Raw genomic sequence first — 16,642 nt, forward strand, 5'->3', positions numbered from 1 at the left:
CAAGGCAAACGTTTGTGGATCATTGTATTCTACTTTTAAAACATCTATCTAACCATGCATTTTATAATAAACGGTTACAAACGCTTTTCAAAGACCAACTCGACCGATCCAAGGCAATGTGTTCCTTTCAGTACTTTTATTAACATAACACTCTTAGACTGAAGCTCCAAAGTTTACAACCAACTGACTCAAATCCTCTAAAATCTTGAACTTTCCGTGAGATTGATGGTCACCATTGAGCATGGATTGCAAAGATATGGCCAATTCAATCTAGTTCAAGTAGTGGGAGTCAAACTTGTCGGTGATCTGACTGGTGGGGGAGGGGGGGGCTGGGATTACGATTGACTTTGATTGATTTTTGGCAAAATACCTTGAGGAGAATAAGATTAAGCGTTTCTAGTTGACACTGTATGAACATTACAGTACAAGCACTGCCTGTGGTGCAGTGAAAGAAGAAACATGTCGAAAGTGACCTTAAAAAAAAGGGAAGAATTTCAAAAAGGTCAAATTTTGCTCTGGCATTGGTTGGAAAACCATCTGGAAATGGTCAAATACGTAAGTATGCAGAAGTCAAACATGTTTTTCCTATTACTTTATGATGAAACAGCTCACTTAAATAAAGCAAGAAAGGTTGGGGGAAAAAACACTGCAAAGTCGTTGTTCATGAGTTACAGCTGATCAGTTTCAATATCGACATTTTGTGACCCGAGGAAAAAAATAAATAAATATTTCAAGTCAGTGGATAATGTGTGATACCAGGGCAGAACTGGCGATCTGACAAAATGCTTGCGGTCAAATTGCTTGTGTATTTATGGGTAATTCTGCACAAGTCAATTTAATGAATACAATTACTACCAGCTGGTCACCTGGGCCTATTTTTATTGTGGAAACATTGCGTTTAATACCCTCCGAATATTAGAACAAACAAACAGAGAACCTGTCATCAGGCCTTGAACTTGGTTCTTGAAGGGATAGCAATTTTAAGGGGCACTTCTATACATGTAATGAGGAAACTGTTGATAGTTTTGTATTTGAGCTTAGCAGCAAAAACACAGGGCATGGCACCACGGCGTTTAGCTGTGGCTGCCATGAGTTATTGCGAGGCCTGTCAGTGTCATTATTTAACAATAAACATGACTTGGTATTTTAATAACAATTTCATTTGGAGGACATGGCAAAGTTTTGTGAAGTTAAACATTCATTGGTGTTTGAAAACCAGTTTGTGGTAAGAATATCTTCTTCCTTTTAATGAGTGCCCAATACTGCTAGATTAAACGGACCAAGCTGAACCTTTCCACTCATTTTACAAAGACTTATTTACCGATGGTTTTGACTGAACAAAATGGCAGTTGGATCAAATATACTTACCGCCAAACAAGGAAAAAGATATTAACTCACTGAAGGACATTTGTCCTTGTCGTAAAAAAACAGATAAATGCCGCAACGATTGAAAACTTCTGTCGTAAAAACTATTTCCGTGTAAAGGTTTCAACTTTATTTATGTGAGTGTGCTAATATTGGGGGAAATACAGGTGTTGTCATTTTGTCATTAAAGCTCAACATCTGCTCAAATAAATAAATGCTGTAAATCTTCAATTTTGACGGCATCGGTTTAAAAGGGATTGTAAACCTTTGGACAAAAACAGTGACCTTAAAAACCAACTCTATAAATAAAGAGCACTGGAGAGAATTTGTTTTAAATCAAACATTGAAGTTATGTAGTTTTAGAGAAAGTGGTAATTTTCACACACAAAATTTAATTTAATCTGGGAAATGCTTCAGTTCAGGCATGAAGCCTTTCTTCCTGCTAGCATCTCTGAAAGCACACAATTCTAGGTGTAGGAGGGTGTTTTTCTTTCTTTCTTCATTATTGTCTTGCAACTTCGATGACCAATTGAGCCCAATTTGCACAAGTTTAATAGTGCTGATGCATTATTGGGATCAAGTGAGAATACTGGTCTTTGACAATTTACCCTGCCTTGAGTTTATGGTTGTATGTATGTAGTAATAATATTTGTATACGACTTAACTTAATGATAGCGGTCTGAATCAAACACCTACGTACTTAATGCCTTTGATTGTTTACAATTATATTGATAAAAACCTATGCTGTGGTTGAACTTAAATTTAATTGAAGAAGAAGAAAAAATTGATTTCATACAAATGAACAACAGAGAATTTTCATTTTCTTTGGCTTAGAAAATCAGTCAAATCATGCTTACCAGGGTCGTGGAACGGCACAAGTCCAAAGTTATACAGAGGCTTTTCTCTTCTTGACATTGCTGTCTCCAATATATTTACGGCACCAACAATAACTTGAACTAAATCATCGAACATGGAGCCCGTACTATCGAATACGAAGGTGAGCGACGACCCGGTGTTCGTGGGGTCCTCCGGCACGGGAATCGGCGACTCTCTTCGATCGAACCCGTCAGTGTTGAAGTTCATATTGTCAAATCTTAAACTTGGTACTTCATAACCAGGTATTTGGGAGTTTACTCCAGTTAATGGTATATGGCATAATGTTATGAAGAAAAGCAGAATGTTCAATGTGCTCATGATTGAACCTGAAGAAATTGGGAATTTTCGTCCCATTGTTCTGTCAAGTTCGAAAGAGACCGTCGTTTGACAGCCCTGTCAACTTGAAGAAAAAAAAACTGAGACCAAGTTGGCCTGAAGATTTCTAAATCAATATCGTCTCGTTCATTCACAAGATGATGAAGCAGCACAACCAACACAAATGGCACAATTGCAAATCAACTAGAAGAACTTCTGCCCTACGTTTAACCTTACTACGAATCTTGACACCAGATGTCCATAAAACAATGGAAGGAAATCAAAATGTCGACAACAAACCATGGGCGAATGTAATCCGCGAATCTACACACAAAAAACAGCACGAATAAAAACTTATTGAGTTGCTACACAGAAGTCTTTCATCTTTCCTCCCCAGCCATTTTAAAGTCCTTGTTGGTCGCGCTCGTCCTATTCTCGACTGTTTAGTAACTGTACTGCAGAATGAAACTGTATAACTCCCAGTTAAATAACACCACACAAGCCCCCTTATCACGACTTCAGCCGAGCGATGTGGGATTGTGAGCCCCCCGTGAAGAGTGTTTGACTGGCCCAAGTAAAGCAATGTTTCTTTATGCCTCGATGAGTACGCAGTCACTGATGGGGCCGCCTGGGGAAGTCGTCAGCAAACAATAAACCGTGTGTATTTCTCAGCTCAGTGGTAAATACTCGTACCACATGACAATCTAAAAGAACAGTTTGATTTGAAGACGAGCCAGGTGGAATTACGGTGGAAACTGAGGACTGTCGCGAGAAACCACGGACTATATAGAGTGAATAATGTCCCGAGTGGCTTTATCACCTACATTCATTTACATACAGTTTTACTACATGAAGTAGTAACACTAAAGTTCTGCATGCACTACACACGTGTGCGTGTGTGTGTGGTTGTGCAGACGATAATCGGAAAATCATAACAGGGCGCCCTCTATATTCACAATGTCGCTTCCAAAAACCTGTGACGTGGCTACGGCTCATAGTAAAGGGTTGTGGCTAAGGGCATCATATTCAGTGATATAAAGCCATAGCCATAGCTGCTATTGACACTTACAAACCTGCTAAGCACTGAAAGACAAGCAAAAGTTGTTAGCCAACATGTTCAAAGATGTCGTTCGCTGGTATATCCCGCTGATTTCTACTTTACTAGGCAAAACCTCAGTGTTTCTTCTTAAGAAATCGGCATTTAAACGTTTTTACATGAGAGCCAGGCACCTCGAAACTTCACCCAATGTAGTGAAACAAATAATTGTGACTAATAATTAAGTCATAAACATATAAAATCCCTCTAAATAATTTGTTAAAACAAAAATTGCCCACTCCTAAAAAAAAATGTTGTTTACAAAAAGTGGCCAGCTGTACTTGAACTATTACAATAACAGTGATCACTTTTTGGCGTATTGTCGTTTTTGCACGTATGTGGATTATTCTGGTGTATTCCAGTTTCAGGTTTGTTTGGGCTGTGGGCGGTTTGTAAAATTCGGAAAGCTTGCTCTATAATGGGTAGGCAAATCTCGGCAATTATCGGGGGCTTTCTCCATCGGCTCTGTTTTTGGCTTGTCCGACTTCATCATTTATTTTTTGTTTTATGGAGCAGTGAGCATTTCGCCTCACTATCAACTAGTTCGCCTCACTATCAACCAGAACGCCCTAAGAACCGTCACCTACATAATTTGGAATGCTATGGACCCTGCCGTTTGGTAGAGCTGACAACTAAATAGTCGCAGAGTGTTCATGGGATCAACACATAAAATAATAGCAAACCTGAGAATTGTTTTGCTTGTAAATACTCAAAATAATTATTAGCATAAAACCTTACTTGGGGAGCTGTTGATACTAAAACATTGTGAGAAACGGCCCCTCTGAAGTAACGTCGTTTTCGAGAAAGAAGTAATTTTCCACGAATTTGATTTCGAGACCTCAGAATTAGATTTCGAGGTCTCGAAATCAAGCATCTGTATAAGCACTTCGTGTGACAAGGGTGTTTTTTCTTCTTTCTTTCATTCTCGCAACTTCGACGACAAATCATTGAGCTAAATAATGTTTACAGGTTTGTTATGCATATGTTGAAATACACCAAGTGAGAAGACTGGTTTTTGACAATTACCAATAGTGTCCAGTGTCTTTAATCTGCTGTGGTACGTCAGGAGCAAATCGTGAACAAAAAACGAGAAAATTGTAAACGCACCTTTAATTTGGTTTTCAACCAAAACCAGCTATTGCGGTTTTTTCTCTTCGGATTATAAGCCTACAGTTTTCGAGTTATGGTTTTTCAGATGGGAATGTCATAATATACAAATTGATTCTAGTATAAACTTCCTCGTCTTATCTTTCAGACTAAAATTAAACAGTGAAGGTTCTGGTCACACTCATACCAATCCTGTATAATTCGTGTAAACAATGACAATTAAAATGACCGGTCTATCAACTTACCTGGATCGTTGAAGGGAACAAGTCCAAAATTATATATTTTTTTATCTCGGTTATTCATCGCAGTTTCCAAGATGGTCTTTGCTCCCATAATAACCTGTTTCCAATCATCATACATAGAGTCTGTTTCATCAAAGACGAATGTCAAGGAGGACCCTAGTTCGTCTTGAAGACTGGGGGATGAGTTAAGATCTGCCGGGGTAGTATTATCATCTAGAGGTAGTGCGTTACTTGAGAGAGAGGTTGAGAAATCTGGTAAGATGCATACAACGCAGATGAGAAAACTCCAGTAAGACGCCATGATGAAAAGTTTGTCTCATCGATATTCAACAAAAGTTTTTTCTTTTCGCGAAATCGTCAACCAGTGTTTATAATTCACCGAGGGCCAGTTGGAGTCCTTTCTTTGTACGCACTGCTTATTCAAGTGGTATCCCGAGGGAGCTAGGAAGATTGGCTGAAGTTGTCATTACCGAAACTTGTTGGTATTGCGGAGTTTTGGTCAAGTTATTCATCATAATTACTACCGTTGAATCTCCATGAGTTTCACAGAACATCACCCAAACAGGTTTGATACAAATCTGCAATTTTGTTTTGTGATAAACGCGGAAGAATCGTGCGGGAAAAAAAGTTATGTCGTAACGTCTGCCAAAAACCGTACTGCGCACTACGTGAACCCAATGTGTTCTTTTTATGTTGTTAAGTTGGCTACAATACAAGTTGAGTAAATAAACAGAAATACGACAGAAAATAAGTACGTCCGCCTGGGAAGTTTACATTGACATCTAACGTGTCTAACTCCTTCCACTAGACTTATCTAAGGGATTAGGCTTCCATTATCTTTGTAGGCTAAAACCGTCGCATTAATTACTGAATAATCTATAGGTTTTCGGCGTTTGTTATTGTTGAAGGACTTGGGGCAAGTTGAGAGTTTAACTGGATCTTTTCCAAAACCTTCGACAGAACACGGACATTTGTAAGTCTGTAGGATAACAAACGATTGAAGACAAATGGGCACCTTCAACCTTTCATAAATCACGTCAGAGAAAAAACAGCTTAATTTACCTCATAGATCACGTGAGTTGGTTAAAGTCAACTCATTGGTTTAGCGTCAATATTGTAATGTTTTATTTAGATTTGGCCATCTTCAGTATTGTCGTCGAGTAGAACCTCGAAAGAGAACTTTTTAGAAGATCTCCTTGAGTTTCATTCAAGAAGAATACTCGAAGGTCTTCGATTCTACCATTAACTGTCTCAATAAAAGACGGTATGCAATACGAGGATACTCGAATGTTTGTAAACAGGCAACCTCCGGGTCTCATGTGGAATGTAACGGCATGGAACCCTAACAGCATCGGGTGAAAGGTGCAAGTGGGTGCAATCATGAAGGTTTAGGAATGTATCCTAAAATGGGTAACTTGCACATTATTATACATCAGCATACCCAACTCGGAAGATGGGCTGTGTTTTGCACCTGTTGTAAAGGAATCTTGTTCTATAAAAGATAAATAATATATAAAGTACAACTATTTCATTGCCTTTGATTTCGCACCGCGCACACCTCGCCACTCTAGGCTTTAATTGTAGGGAGAGTCCCATCGGAGTGTCGCAAAATACTTGAAATGTTCTTGTTTGCCCCACCCCTCCCCCTCATGTAATCCTCAGCATGCCTTATTCTCACAATTCTCCACTACGTACATCCTTTAGAGATCCCACAATTGACCTTGGTAATCATCAATGATCGGTTGATCTGGGTTGTGCCTCACCCCCCCCCCCCCCCCACTCAAACTAAACTGAACCGCCTCTGGTTTTGGCGATGCATCTGCGGCACGCGGTTACACACGATGGACGCTCTAGGCATCAAAGCGGTCTCTCAAACCTTGCACGCGATACGACGAGTGAAGAGAGTAGAACTTAAGTTTGGCCGTGTTGCACTTGACGGCTACGGCTAAGGCTATGCATAGTCATAGCCATAGCCATACATTTCAACGCACGATGACGCGACAATACAACCATCAAATAATACGTCATAAGCAAAACCCTTAGCAACAGCCGTAGCCATTACTTTTCACCTTGTGTTTGGACATTCCTTAACAAATTATGAATGTTTCTAACTTCTCTATTCAAAATAATTAACTTAAAAGGAAGTCCGTGAATGCATCTCCATTTTGCGGTTTTAGTCAAAGGGGAAAAGTCCCTTGCATTCCCAAATCAACAGATCCGTTTCTGTAGAGGTTGACCCGTCCAAAAGCGTACAATTTCCTTCCTGACAAAAAACTTGTCTTCCTTTAAGCACGCATGGTGTAAGCTTAAGCCTACCGAGGTATTACCAAAGTGCAAAGACCAGTGGTATAAACAATTTGCAGTAGGCCTATCACTTATTGCAAAAGTCAATAATAATCCGATTGCTAGACGCCTATGGAAACTTGACTCGTGCCTCATAAAGAAAACTCAAACCCAACTTGTGCCACACACTGCTAACAATCTCACTCGACACTGTAACAATTTAACGGTCAAATGCACGCAAAATGCCGGTAGCAAGGCAAGCTTCCTATGGGGCGACGGACGCTAACCATTGTGCAACAAAGTGAATAAGTTCCATGCAATTTGTGGTTGAACTTGAACCATGAGGTAGAATTTCTACATAAGGTTCAACAAAACACTCCTAAGAGAAAGGACCATGCCAAGAAAGTAATTCAACATCCAAGTTATAAACTTCACGAAACTTGTTTGGACACTTTCCTTTGGATGTTCGATTGAAGTCTTTTCGTGAGTAAAGCGGTTTTTCTTTTTTGGACCAAGAGGCTGTAATTGAAATTCAAAAGGGATGGGGGTGGTTGAATGGATGTAAAAGTTTTCCGTGAACGCATCTAATTATTTTAACGACCGTGTTGGAAGGTACGATTATTTCCTTCCTCCATGATGTTTGCGACCATCCATGGTACCAGGTACCACCCGTCCACGGCATCAACTTCCAGGAAAATACGTCACCTATAAACTATAGAGCCATTTCCTAAATAATTCCGTACGGACTTCGGTATAAACCGCTTCATCTGAATTTTAAACCAACCTTGTGGAAAGTTTACCACGAAAATTGACATCACTTTCCACGAATAAATTATTTACAAAACTACTCTACCTAATGGGTGTGTGGGTGGGTATTGGTGGTGGGTGGGGGAGACTTCAGAACACATCCCGACAAACATTATAGAGATCGAAGACAAAAAAGCAAACTGCTATAAGTTCTCTATCGCCAATTGAAACAATAGAAGTTCCTTGCCAGTCTGTAAACTTTGTCACAACAAAAGGAAGGAACACATGTGTGCGATGATTTGTAAGCCAGTAATATTTCCCTTGTCGTGATGTGGTTGACGCATTGCTTGCCCATCAAGGTTAAGTTTTCTAAACCGCAGATATCTGCCTAGCCATCATTTTCATTAATGTTTGATTCAGATTAATTAAGCTACGCCACTGTTGTTCAATCTTGAAAACATTTCGTAACACAAAGACGAACTTCGCCTTCCTCCATAACATAATAAAACGACGACGAGGAACAAGTTTTCTCTCACTGCCTAATTAAATGATACCATCTGGGTTGAATCCCTTCGAGTTTACTTTTTAAGTTTTAACCTCTTAAAATGTAAATACCCGTTTGAGTTTTGGGTATACATGCTGCAACGAAACTTGTGAAAATAGTAGCAAATTTCCATGCAAGTTCACCCAGTTTACTAACGTAAGAATGACCATGGTGTATAATTGGTAACAGTAAAAAACCACAACAAATCCCCAAGGTGAAAGTTCTCCATTTTCTCATTCATGGCCAAGTTGTTTGAGGGTATCATTGATTAACCCTCAAATGGTCAGACATCAACCCGAAATTATTCCCCTTGGTGATCCTTGAAGTTCACAGCGTGATAAGTTAACGAACGTTGCGGGCATGTCGCGATTGCCATGGGGTGGGTTCTAGTGACGTTCCACGGCGGGCTAGTCACGGACCACGTTCCGATGACTGACCTCCCCCTCATCGATGTTCAGTCCACCCACACAATGTTTTAATTTTTACTCGAAAAAGTTAAGTTTTAAGAGCGAATAATTATGTCCACGCAGGAAGAATAAGGAATACTCAATCTGAGAAGCGTGTATGCGGTAACGCTTCTTTGTATTTGATTTTTTGGGGATAAAAAAGATATCTTTTTCCACAACCGTAGTACTTCGAAGTGAAATTTTTCTCAAAATGCATTATACTTTTCAAAGCTGATGTAATGTCATTTCTTTTCAGTCATTACCAAACTCATATAGACCCTTTAAAATAGTAGATATCACTCAATAAGGAACAAAGAGCTGACTTCATCATGGTATGAAACTGACCAGTGTGATCACCACTGTGAAGACAACTCGACACTACCAAGTCGCGCAACCCTATAGCGGCAAAGTAGCGTTTCTGAATTTGTTTGAAGTAATACACGTTGCATGGCCACTGATTTACTTATTGTTGCCAGTTTGCAATGTCGATTGTTTCAATTTGCCAAGAGTGAACAAAATGGCACCCAGCCAAGCCAAGGAGGTAAAACTACATCCACGGCCAAAAAGCTACGTGTTAAACATAATCCACATGGTTTACAAGAAATTTATGAAGTGGGTAATTCATTTGAGATTCGAAGTCTGTGCTCAGCAGACTTGATACTCATTGTTTAAGTTATACTTGTATACTTTCACTAATAGGCACTCACTAACTTTGAATAATTTGTGAAGAATCCTGTCTTTCCTGTCTTTCTCCATCATTGCACAAAGATGACGAAATAGAACCCATTAGGGTCTGACCTATGACGTCGTTCCACCAAATGAGAGCTTGGGTAGCAACAGAAGGAACAAGTAAACGATCTTAAGATAAACACCCTCGCGATTCCTGAAGACACTGAATTTCTTGATCACAACGTCACGTTTTCATCGTGGCAGAATCTGTCAGCCTTGTTCTTAGAAGAAAAAAGGGGGGGGGGGAATCACAAAGATAGAGATTTATAAATGAGTTCGACACTGACTTTCATCACATTACAATCATATTCTTCTTGTGCAGAGGTATTTTATTTCACTCGAAATAGAATCGTGAATAAAACAAACATCATGATGACGTAACGATGACGTAACGATGACGAGAGCGCTGAAGATGGACGCCGTAAAAGTCGCATTTTTATAAAGATGTCTACGATGATGAACTACTCTATAACTCTACCATGGGATAGTGTAAGTTTTGAAAGCACATGATATATATAGTATATACATTGTGTACAGCCAGTCAATAGTAATGTCTGGGAGGTCAGGAAAAAAGTGTTTTGAAGAAGTATACTTCTTAAAAGTATCTTTACCCCCGGTTCTTAAGAACAACAACAAACAACATAAGTTTATTTTACTTGTTTAGGTCATGTAGCTACTAAGAATCAAAACTACCTCTCGGGTTCGCTCAAATATAACACGTATAATAACATCTATTACTTATCTCATTTTTGAAGGGGGTGGGGTCTGATGACGTAGTTATGTTTGTACTCATGTCATTTATATATGACGTCATTATGGGTGTGATACAATCTGTTATGAGGAAAAACAAACGACAAAAGTGTCGACACTCGGATGCCCAATATGTTGGGTTTCAAGTGGCAATAAATGATGGGGTTTAGTTGAAACAGAAAGAGATAAATTACTATTTGTTATAAATCTCTGACAAATTCTTTCGAATTCCTTCGGCAGTTCTTTCCAATCTTAGTAGCTACATTAAGTTAACCCGAAATGTTTTATAGTTGTCAATTAGTACATGGATGTACTTTGTATAATTACTTCAACGACATAAAATATAACATCTGGAAATTAGTATAGACTATACATATTTTCAAACAAACAAACAAACTTATATAAAAATCAGCGTTTAAACACAAGAAAAATGGCACATTCGGAGAAGTTGATAGTCATTGCACAGGAAACAGCGCCTCCAACGTCCATAAATAGACAACTTGCAGCAAAAATCCAAAAAGCTTGAGCTTGATCAAAAATGTGAACTTCTAAAATTAATATCCGCTAATCACACAATCAAATCTTTATGAAAATTATTGACTATGGCTTGTAATATACAAAACGAAAGCAGTAGAAAAAATTAATAAAAACACAAGAGCAATATGCTGGAAAATCTGAATTTGGTAATAATGCAATTTAGATATCTTTTTCAACTTGCATTTGGGTGAAATCCTATCATACCTTGTTTAATTATTGAAATTCCACAAGGAGAATTCTTTTCAATATGTCGGAAAATGTTTGATTATCAGATTCTTAAAAGTTAAATATTGTTTCAAAGATATCTAAATCGCATAAAAGAATATAAATTAAAAAAAGCCCAACTTATGCAAAGTTGTTCATAAGACAACCACAAAAAAAAATAAGCTGAACTTCACTTGTTCAGAGCACAATGTTAATAATAGAAATGGTAAAGCATTTTGCATAGTTCTTTTTTAGACATAGTAATGTTTTCTTTAAGTACAAAAACAAAATAACTGAATCACAGCAACTAAAACTATGGAGTGCAATTTCATATTGCAATTCATCTCAATCCATCTGACTTTCCTCTATACCCTTATGTACACTTAACCCTTTATCCATTTTTGACACAAATGGCACACCATACATGCACACCCATTCATAAATACAATTAAACTTAATCAAACGTAATAAACTGGAATGTGGTTAACAAGATGTCTTCTATATCCTATGGTATATATAACTTGTTAAAACTTGGACTACTGATTTGCGATTCCAATTCAAAAGGTGCCTACTAATGATAAATTTTTATTAGGAAATTAGTACTAGTTAACTTAATATTGATCACTCACTGATTGATTAAGTACTTGAATGATCGATGATTGATTGATTGATTAATTGAATTCAAGAAGAAAAAGAAACTTTGACGAGTTTAAACTCTCCAATCACAACCCATTATGGTAAAACCCATTATCTTTCTCTCTCAAAATTATTCTACAAAAAACTGTCCATTTGTCAGACTAAAAATCCTTTTCTAGAAAAATTGTGTGTAAATTTCAAACAAAACAGCGTGCAATAATTTAAAAATGTTTTCCAAAAAACAAAATCCCAAGAAATATCTACAGCAATTTATGGATGTGTTAAAATAGAATTGAATGTCAATATTTTAAGACTGACTAAGCACGCCATACATCGATTATAGGAAAATTTCTTAGACAGATACCTTGGATAGCGTTTATATGGTTTACATGGACTGAGTATTGGGTACCAGTCTGGTAATAAATTGAACAAAGTTAACTCCCATTTATGGTATGAAAAGACACCCAAAAGTCACATGATTATTTTCAGACAATGATAAAAATTACTTGGATTGTTTACATCATGGTCGGGTGAAATGAGAAGATGCAAGTAGTCTAAGGTTACGAGTCTGGGGTCCAGACACTGATGCGTTAATTGGTAATACGCATCGCGTCAAAAGTACTAGTTACTATAACGACTCCAAAAAGGATCCAATCAGAAAGACACCTTTGCCGGAAAGATGGCTGTTAGAATTTAGGTGATATATAGACATAGTTCTACTGTCCTATGTTGTAAGATTATCATGCTTAAGTTACAGTAACATCTAGCTAAATATCTCTACTTATAATTGAACTTGGCTATGTAGAATTTGCAGATAAATTTATTGTTCCGTTAAAGCTTATAAATATTCATTAGATTCTACAGCTTCCTAAAGGTCAGGGGTCAACAACATGGTGAATCCGTGTTACAGATAGAAGGTTAAAATTACATAAAGTATAGATTGTGTGTGTTTGTGTTTTGGGCTAAGAATGTTTGAAGCAGGAAACCAGTGAGGCTTACATTACTTAAAGATTGGCTGGTAGCACGCTCCAATTCTGCTAAGCATGATTGATTTAATGCTAAGCTACACCGCTACACCATGCTATTGATCCATGACCAAGAAGCTAAATAATCAAATGATTAAAGAGATTGAATTCGCTTAGCAGGGAATTGTAACACTGAAATATGACACAGTGCCCAATCGAATACTACACTAACACTCATAGTCCCCCACATTGATTAATTAAGTTGTAATAAAAAAATGCATTTTTAGAAATTTTGCTATGTTTATATATAGATTTATATATAGTGTTAATTCAAATATTAATTTGTACAATATTAATATTCACCAATGAAATAACAAAATGAAATATTTATGTATATTTGATGTAACTGTCCAATTGTCATGAACCGTTAGCATATTTGCTGGCATTTAGTATTTACACACAAAGGAAAGCATTTGGTATAGGCTAAATAACAGAACTTATTGGTCCATTGCAAAGGAAACATTGATAGATGTAGTTGGTGGATCACTGTAACAATAGTTTCTTAAAGACACCTTTAAGATTTCTATTCAAACAGGAAAGTCTAGATGTGAAACTGTCTTTGTTTTGTTTGCATGGGGTAATAATGAAAGAACCAATGTTTTCAGTCCAAGAAGTAAACCACAACGGTTTAAATGCAGTAGAAACAGCTAACTCTCCTTACAATTTACTTTTTTAATTTAACTTTAAAAAATGTGCTATACATGGCTATTAAGTGACCAGTCAAATGCATTGGTTTGTACACGAGTATGTATTACTCAATCTGGTTAAATTTGCCAACACGTCAAATCAGGCAAGTGTCGCCCAAAATATGGAGCTGTTGACGAAGGAGGAATCAAAACTGTCTGACATCACTGCATCAATAAGTAGCACCCCAACAAAATGGAATAACCGGTAGGTTCTCTCATCGTACACAGTGTACGAATGTTCCATTGTGTGTTAAGGGGTAATGTTTTGTCTTGAATGCAAGCTTTTTATCAGTTTGACAATCCATAGTTTGGGAGACGTTTTTGATAATTTCTGTAACATATAGTCCTGTAGTATTTGAAATATATAAAAAATCCTAAATCTTCAAATGCAAATATTCAAAAAAAGAAGTCAATCTGATTTAAATCCTGATAATGTGTTAATCTCCATGGTAACACGTGGATCTTTAAAAACAATTCTTCCCCATTTTGTTTTTCCTTGAAACTTAAAAAAGGATCTACAACAACACCTTAGTCTTCTGAATCTTTGCATTTTAGAGTAAAAATGTTTAAACAGCTTTTTTTTAATGTAAATTTTTAACACTGAAGCTATTTTACAAAAAAAGTTGATGTATTAGATACATACCCCTCTGCACTGGTTACATAATTGAACAGGGATCTTTTCTCAGACTTCTGTCCAATGTAGAAAAGTCAACCAGTTCTGTATTTTCTTTCGACTGAAGATGTGCCACTACCAGTAGGTATTACCGTCTATAAACTTGATAATTCAAGAAGAACTGAGGACTATGTAGCCTTCACTTGTGAATAATGTCAGGTAATGAATTAGAATTCTCCAGCAAGGGTTATAGGTTTTCAAGAGTTGAAGGATGAATATATAAGATGGTAGATGTTTGCATTGCTTTAAGAAGACGTTCCAACAAGAAACCAACAAAGAAGAACAGGTTGTTTCTTGGTGTGTTCCTGGATCATGCCCATTCGTCTTCTTCTGTATCTGAATAACCAGCTATTGTTCCTCCATTTCCTTCCCTGCCGTGCCGACGCCCATGTCCTCTTGACACACCCTGCGGAGCTCGACGAGGACTGTGTGCCTGCGTTCCATGACCACGCCCTTTTGAGACCGATGATCCAGGGCGGTATCCATTGGGTAGGCGTGGATCGACCACGCCCTGATCTGCTGGGTCTTGAGTACGCATCACCGCCTCGTATTGTGGTGGTCGGTCGTCGATGGAAAATGGAGGTGGAGTGGAACGAGTCTCGGGATGACGAGATTCTTTACTACGTGGATGTGAGAGAGGTTGTCGGACAGGACTTGAGTCTTTAGAGCGAGAGGTACCGGCTGATCGAGGTCGTGGCCTTGGGGTGCCTGATAGGCTCCCTGTTTGATGATTTGAGGGTCTAACCTCACCTGGTACCGGGGGTAGCCGACGCCCAGGGGTACGTCGTACCATTCCGGGGCTATACTCAGTCTCTGGTAAGTGCTCGGCACTCTGTGCTTTCTTACTCGGTGTTGAAACAGCGACGATGTCTCTCTTAGATGGGGACGGTCGACGAGGTTTGGATTTCTCCTGGCTGAAGGTCTCATCATGTCGAGGTTCGTAGCGTTGCTCACGAGGCTGACGTTTACCGTTTGGGGTTCCACGGGGTGGATGGTCCTCATGAGGTACCCGGTGGGTGGGCGTTTGGGGTAAATAAGGATGTGCAGAGGGGTCTGGTTGGTCTACCTGCGGTATCCTCCGTCGTATTGGTGATGGGGACCGTCCTAGACAATCAATCAAGACAGGTGATTTAGCAATCAATTTCAATCAATTTTCTCAATCAATAAACATTGCTCTGATATCAGAACTTTTTTTTTTTTTTACCCCAATAAAATGTGGTCGGAATTCCTAACCCCTTGGATTTTAAAAAGGTTTTTGTTTCTTTGAAAGTTTTCTTGTAATGTTAAAGGATAACTTTCCCCCAAAACCAACTATTTTTACATAAAAAAAAATGGGTCAAAAATACAGAAAATAAAGACAGTCGAAATGTTACACATAAAGGGGCATTAGTTTGGATAATTTAGTAACAGAAATGGAACAAAAAACACCAAAATTATTGAGTAAAAGATTAATTATGATTATGGTGGAATTGAAAATGTAAGAAAATTATGTGTTAAGATGAGTTAATGACCAAACGGACAAATTAAACAATGTTAAGAGTTTCATTTTAGAATAAATGCAAATCAAGAAGAGATAGTCTTGCATAACCAAAAAAATATCGCTTTTCGGAATTCTACAAATTTATTGAAATAATAAAAAAATCTAAATGATATTTTTTTTCTTGGAAAGAAATAAGAGTAAAAGCTCAAACCAAACAGTGCGCATGTAATGCTTTGAAAGAAAAATTGATTTGTTGGGGGGTGATGAAACCATAGTAAGCAACACATTCAAAATTCAAAATTAATTGCAAAACAACAAAACTGCAATTTATAAAAACTGTGAGTTTACAGACGATTTCTGCGGAGAATGGATAGACGGTGCTGTGGTAGTAACTAAAATGCAAGAAAATACACCTTTTTTTATCTGAACTTTAAACACTGAGCGAAACTCTTGGAGAGCAAGCGATGAAAGGAGTTGCTTTTTTTTTATTCAGAGAGGAGGAACAGGGAATGGTGGAAATATTGGGGTACTTTCTTTAGCCGATGGAGGCAGGAGGAGATGATTTTTGAAAATTTGCTTTTACTTGATTTACAGAAATTAATGAATTTGAGATTTTTAAATAGCTTTTTTTTTATGGTGGGTGGTGGCTGGTAAGGGGGAGTGCTTTTTAAAATTTTGTTTTTCATTTCCGAAGAATAATGCCAATTCTGAGAGGGAGTGAAACAGGGTGGATGTTGGCGATTAGCAGATGAGGCTATAGAGACCTTGAAGCAAGATGATTGTTACTTTGTCTCAGTACCTTTCCTCATCACCAAAACCCTTCAATTGTAATACATAAAAAAAATGTGACAATAAGATAAAACAAAACGGGCTCTTCCACTTATTTTGAGGGCAAATTGGG

The 16,642-nt window shown here is 37.8% G+C and overlaps 2 protein-coding genes across 15 annotated transcripts in view; both read right to left on the reverse strand.

The window, feature by feature from the left end:
• Nucleotides 1–5,741, reverse strand: part of LOC117303191 (hemicentin-1-like) — a 95,437-nt gene extending 89,696 nt beyond the window's left edge. For 2 of the 3 annotated variants that reach the window (XM_033787325.1, XM_033787323.1), the window contains exon 1: nucleotides 2,223–3,301. In XM_033787325.1, the coding sequence (XP_033643216.1) occupies nucleotides 2,223–2,595 (373 nt within the window). In that variant the 5' untranslated portion in view covers nucleotides 2,596–3,301. Of the gene's footprint in view, nucleotides 1–2,222; nucleotides 3,302–5,004 lie in introns of those variants that run through there. The other variant, XM_033787324.1, reaches the window with a different exon arrangement.
• A 4,306-nt stretch (nucleotides 5,742–10,047) lies between these two features.
• The window catches only part of LOC117303065 (voltage-dependent P/Q-type calcium channel subunit alpha-1A-like), a 126,227-nt gene continuing 119,632 nt past the window's right edge, over nucleotides 10,048–16,642 (reverse strand). For 10 of the 12 annotated variants that reach the window (XM_033787128.1, XM_033787125.1, XM_033787122.1 and 7 more), the window contains one exon: nucleotides 10,048–15,365. In XM_033787128.1, the coding sequence (XP_033643019.1) occupies nucleotides 14,572–15,365 (794 nt within the window). In that variant the 3' untranslated portion in view covers nucleotides 10,048–14,571. The remainder of the gene's footprint in view (nucleotides 15,366–16,642) is intronic. The other 2 variants (XM_033787131.1, XM_033787134.1) reach the window with 1 other exon arrangement.

The sequence above is a fragment of the Asterias rubens genome, chromosome 19, assembly GCF_902459465.1.
Source record: "Asterias rubens chromosome 19, eAstRub1.3, whole genome shotgun sequence".
In the NCBI taxonomy this organism is placed as follows: domain Eukaryota; kingdom Metazoa; phylum Echinodermata; class Asteroidea; order Forcipulatida; family Asteriidae; genus Asterias; species Asterias rubens.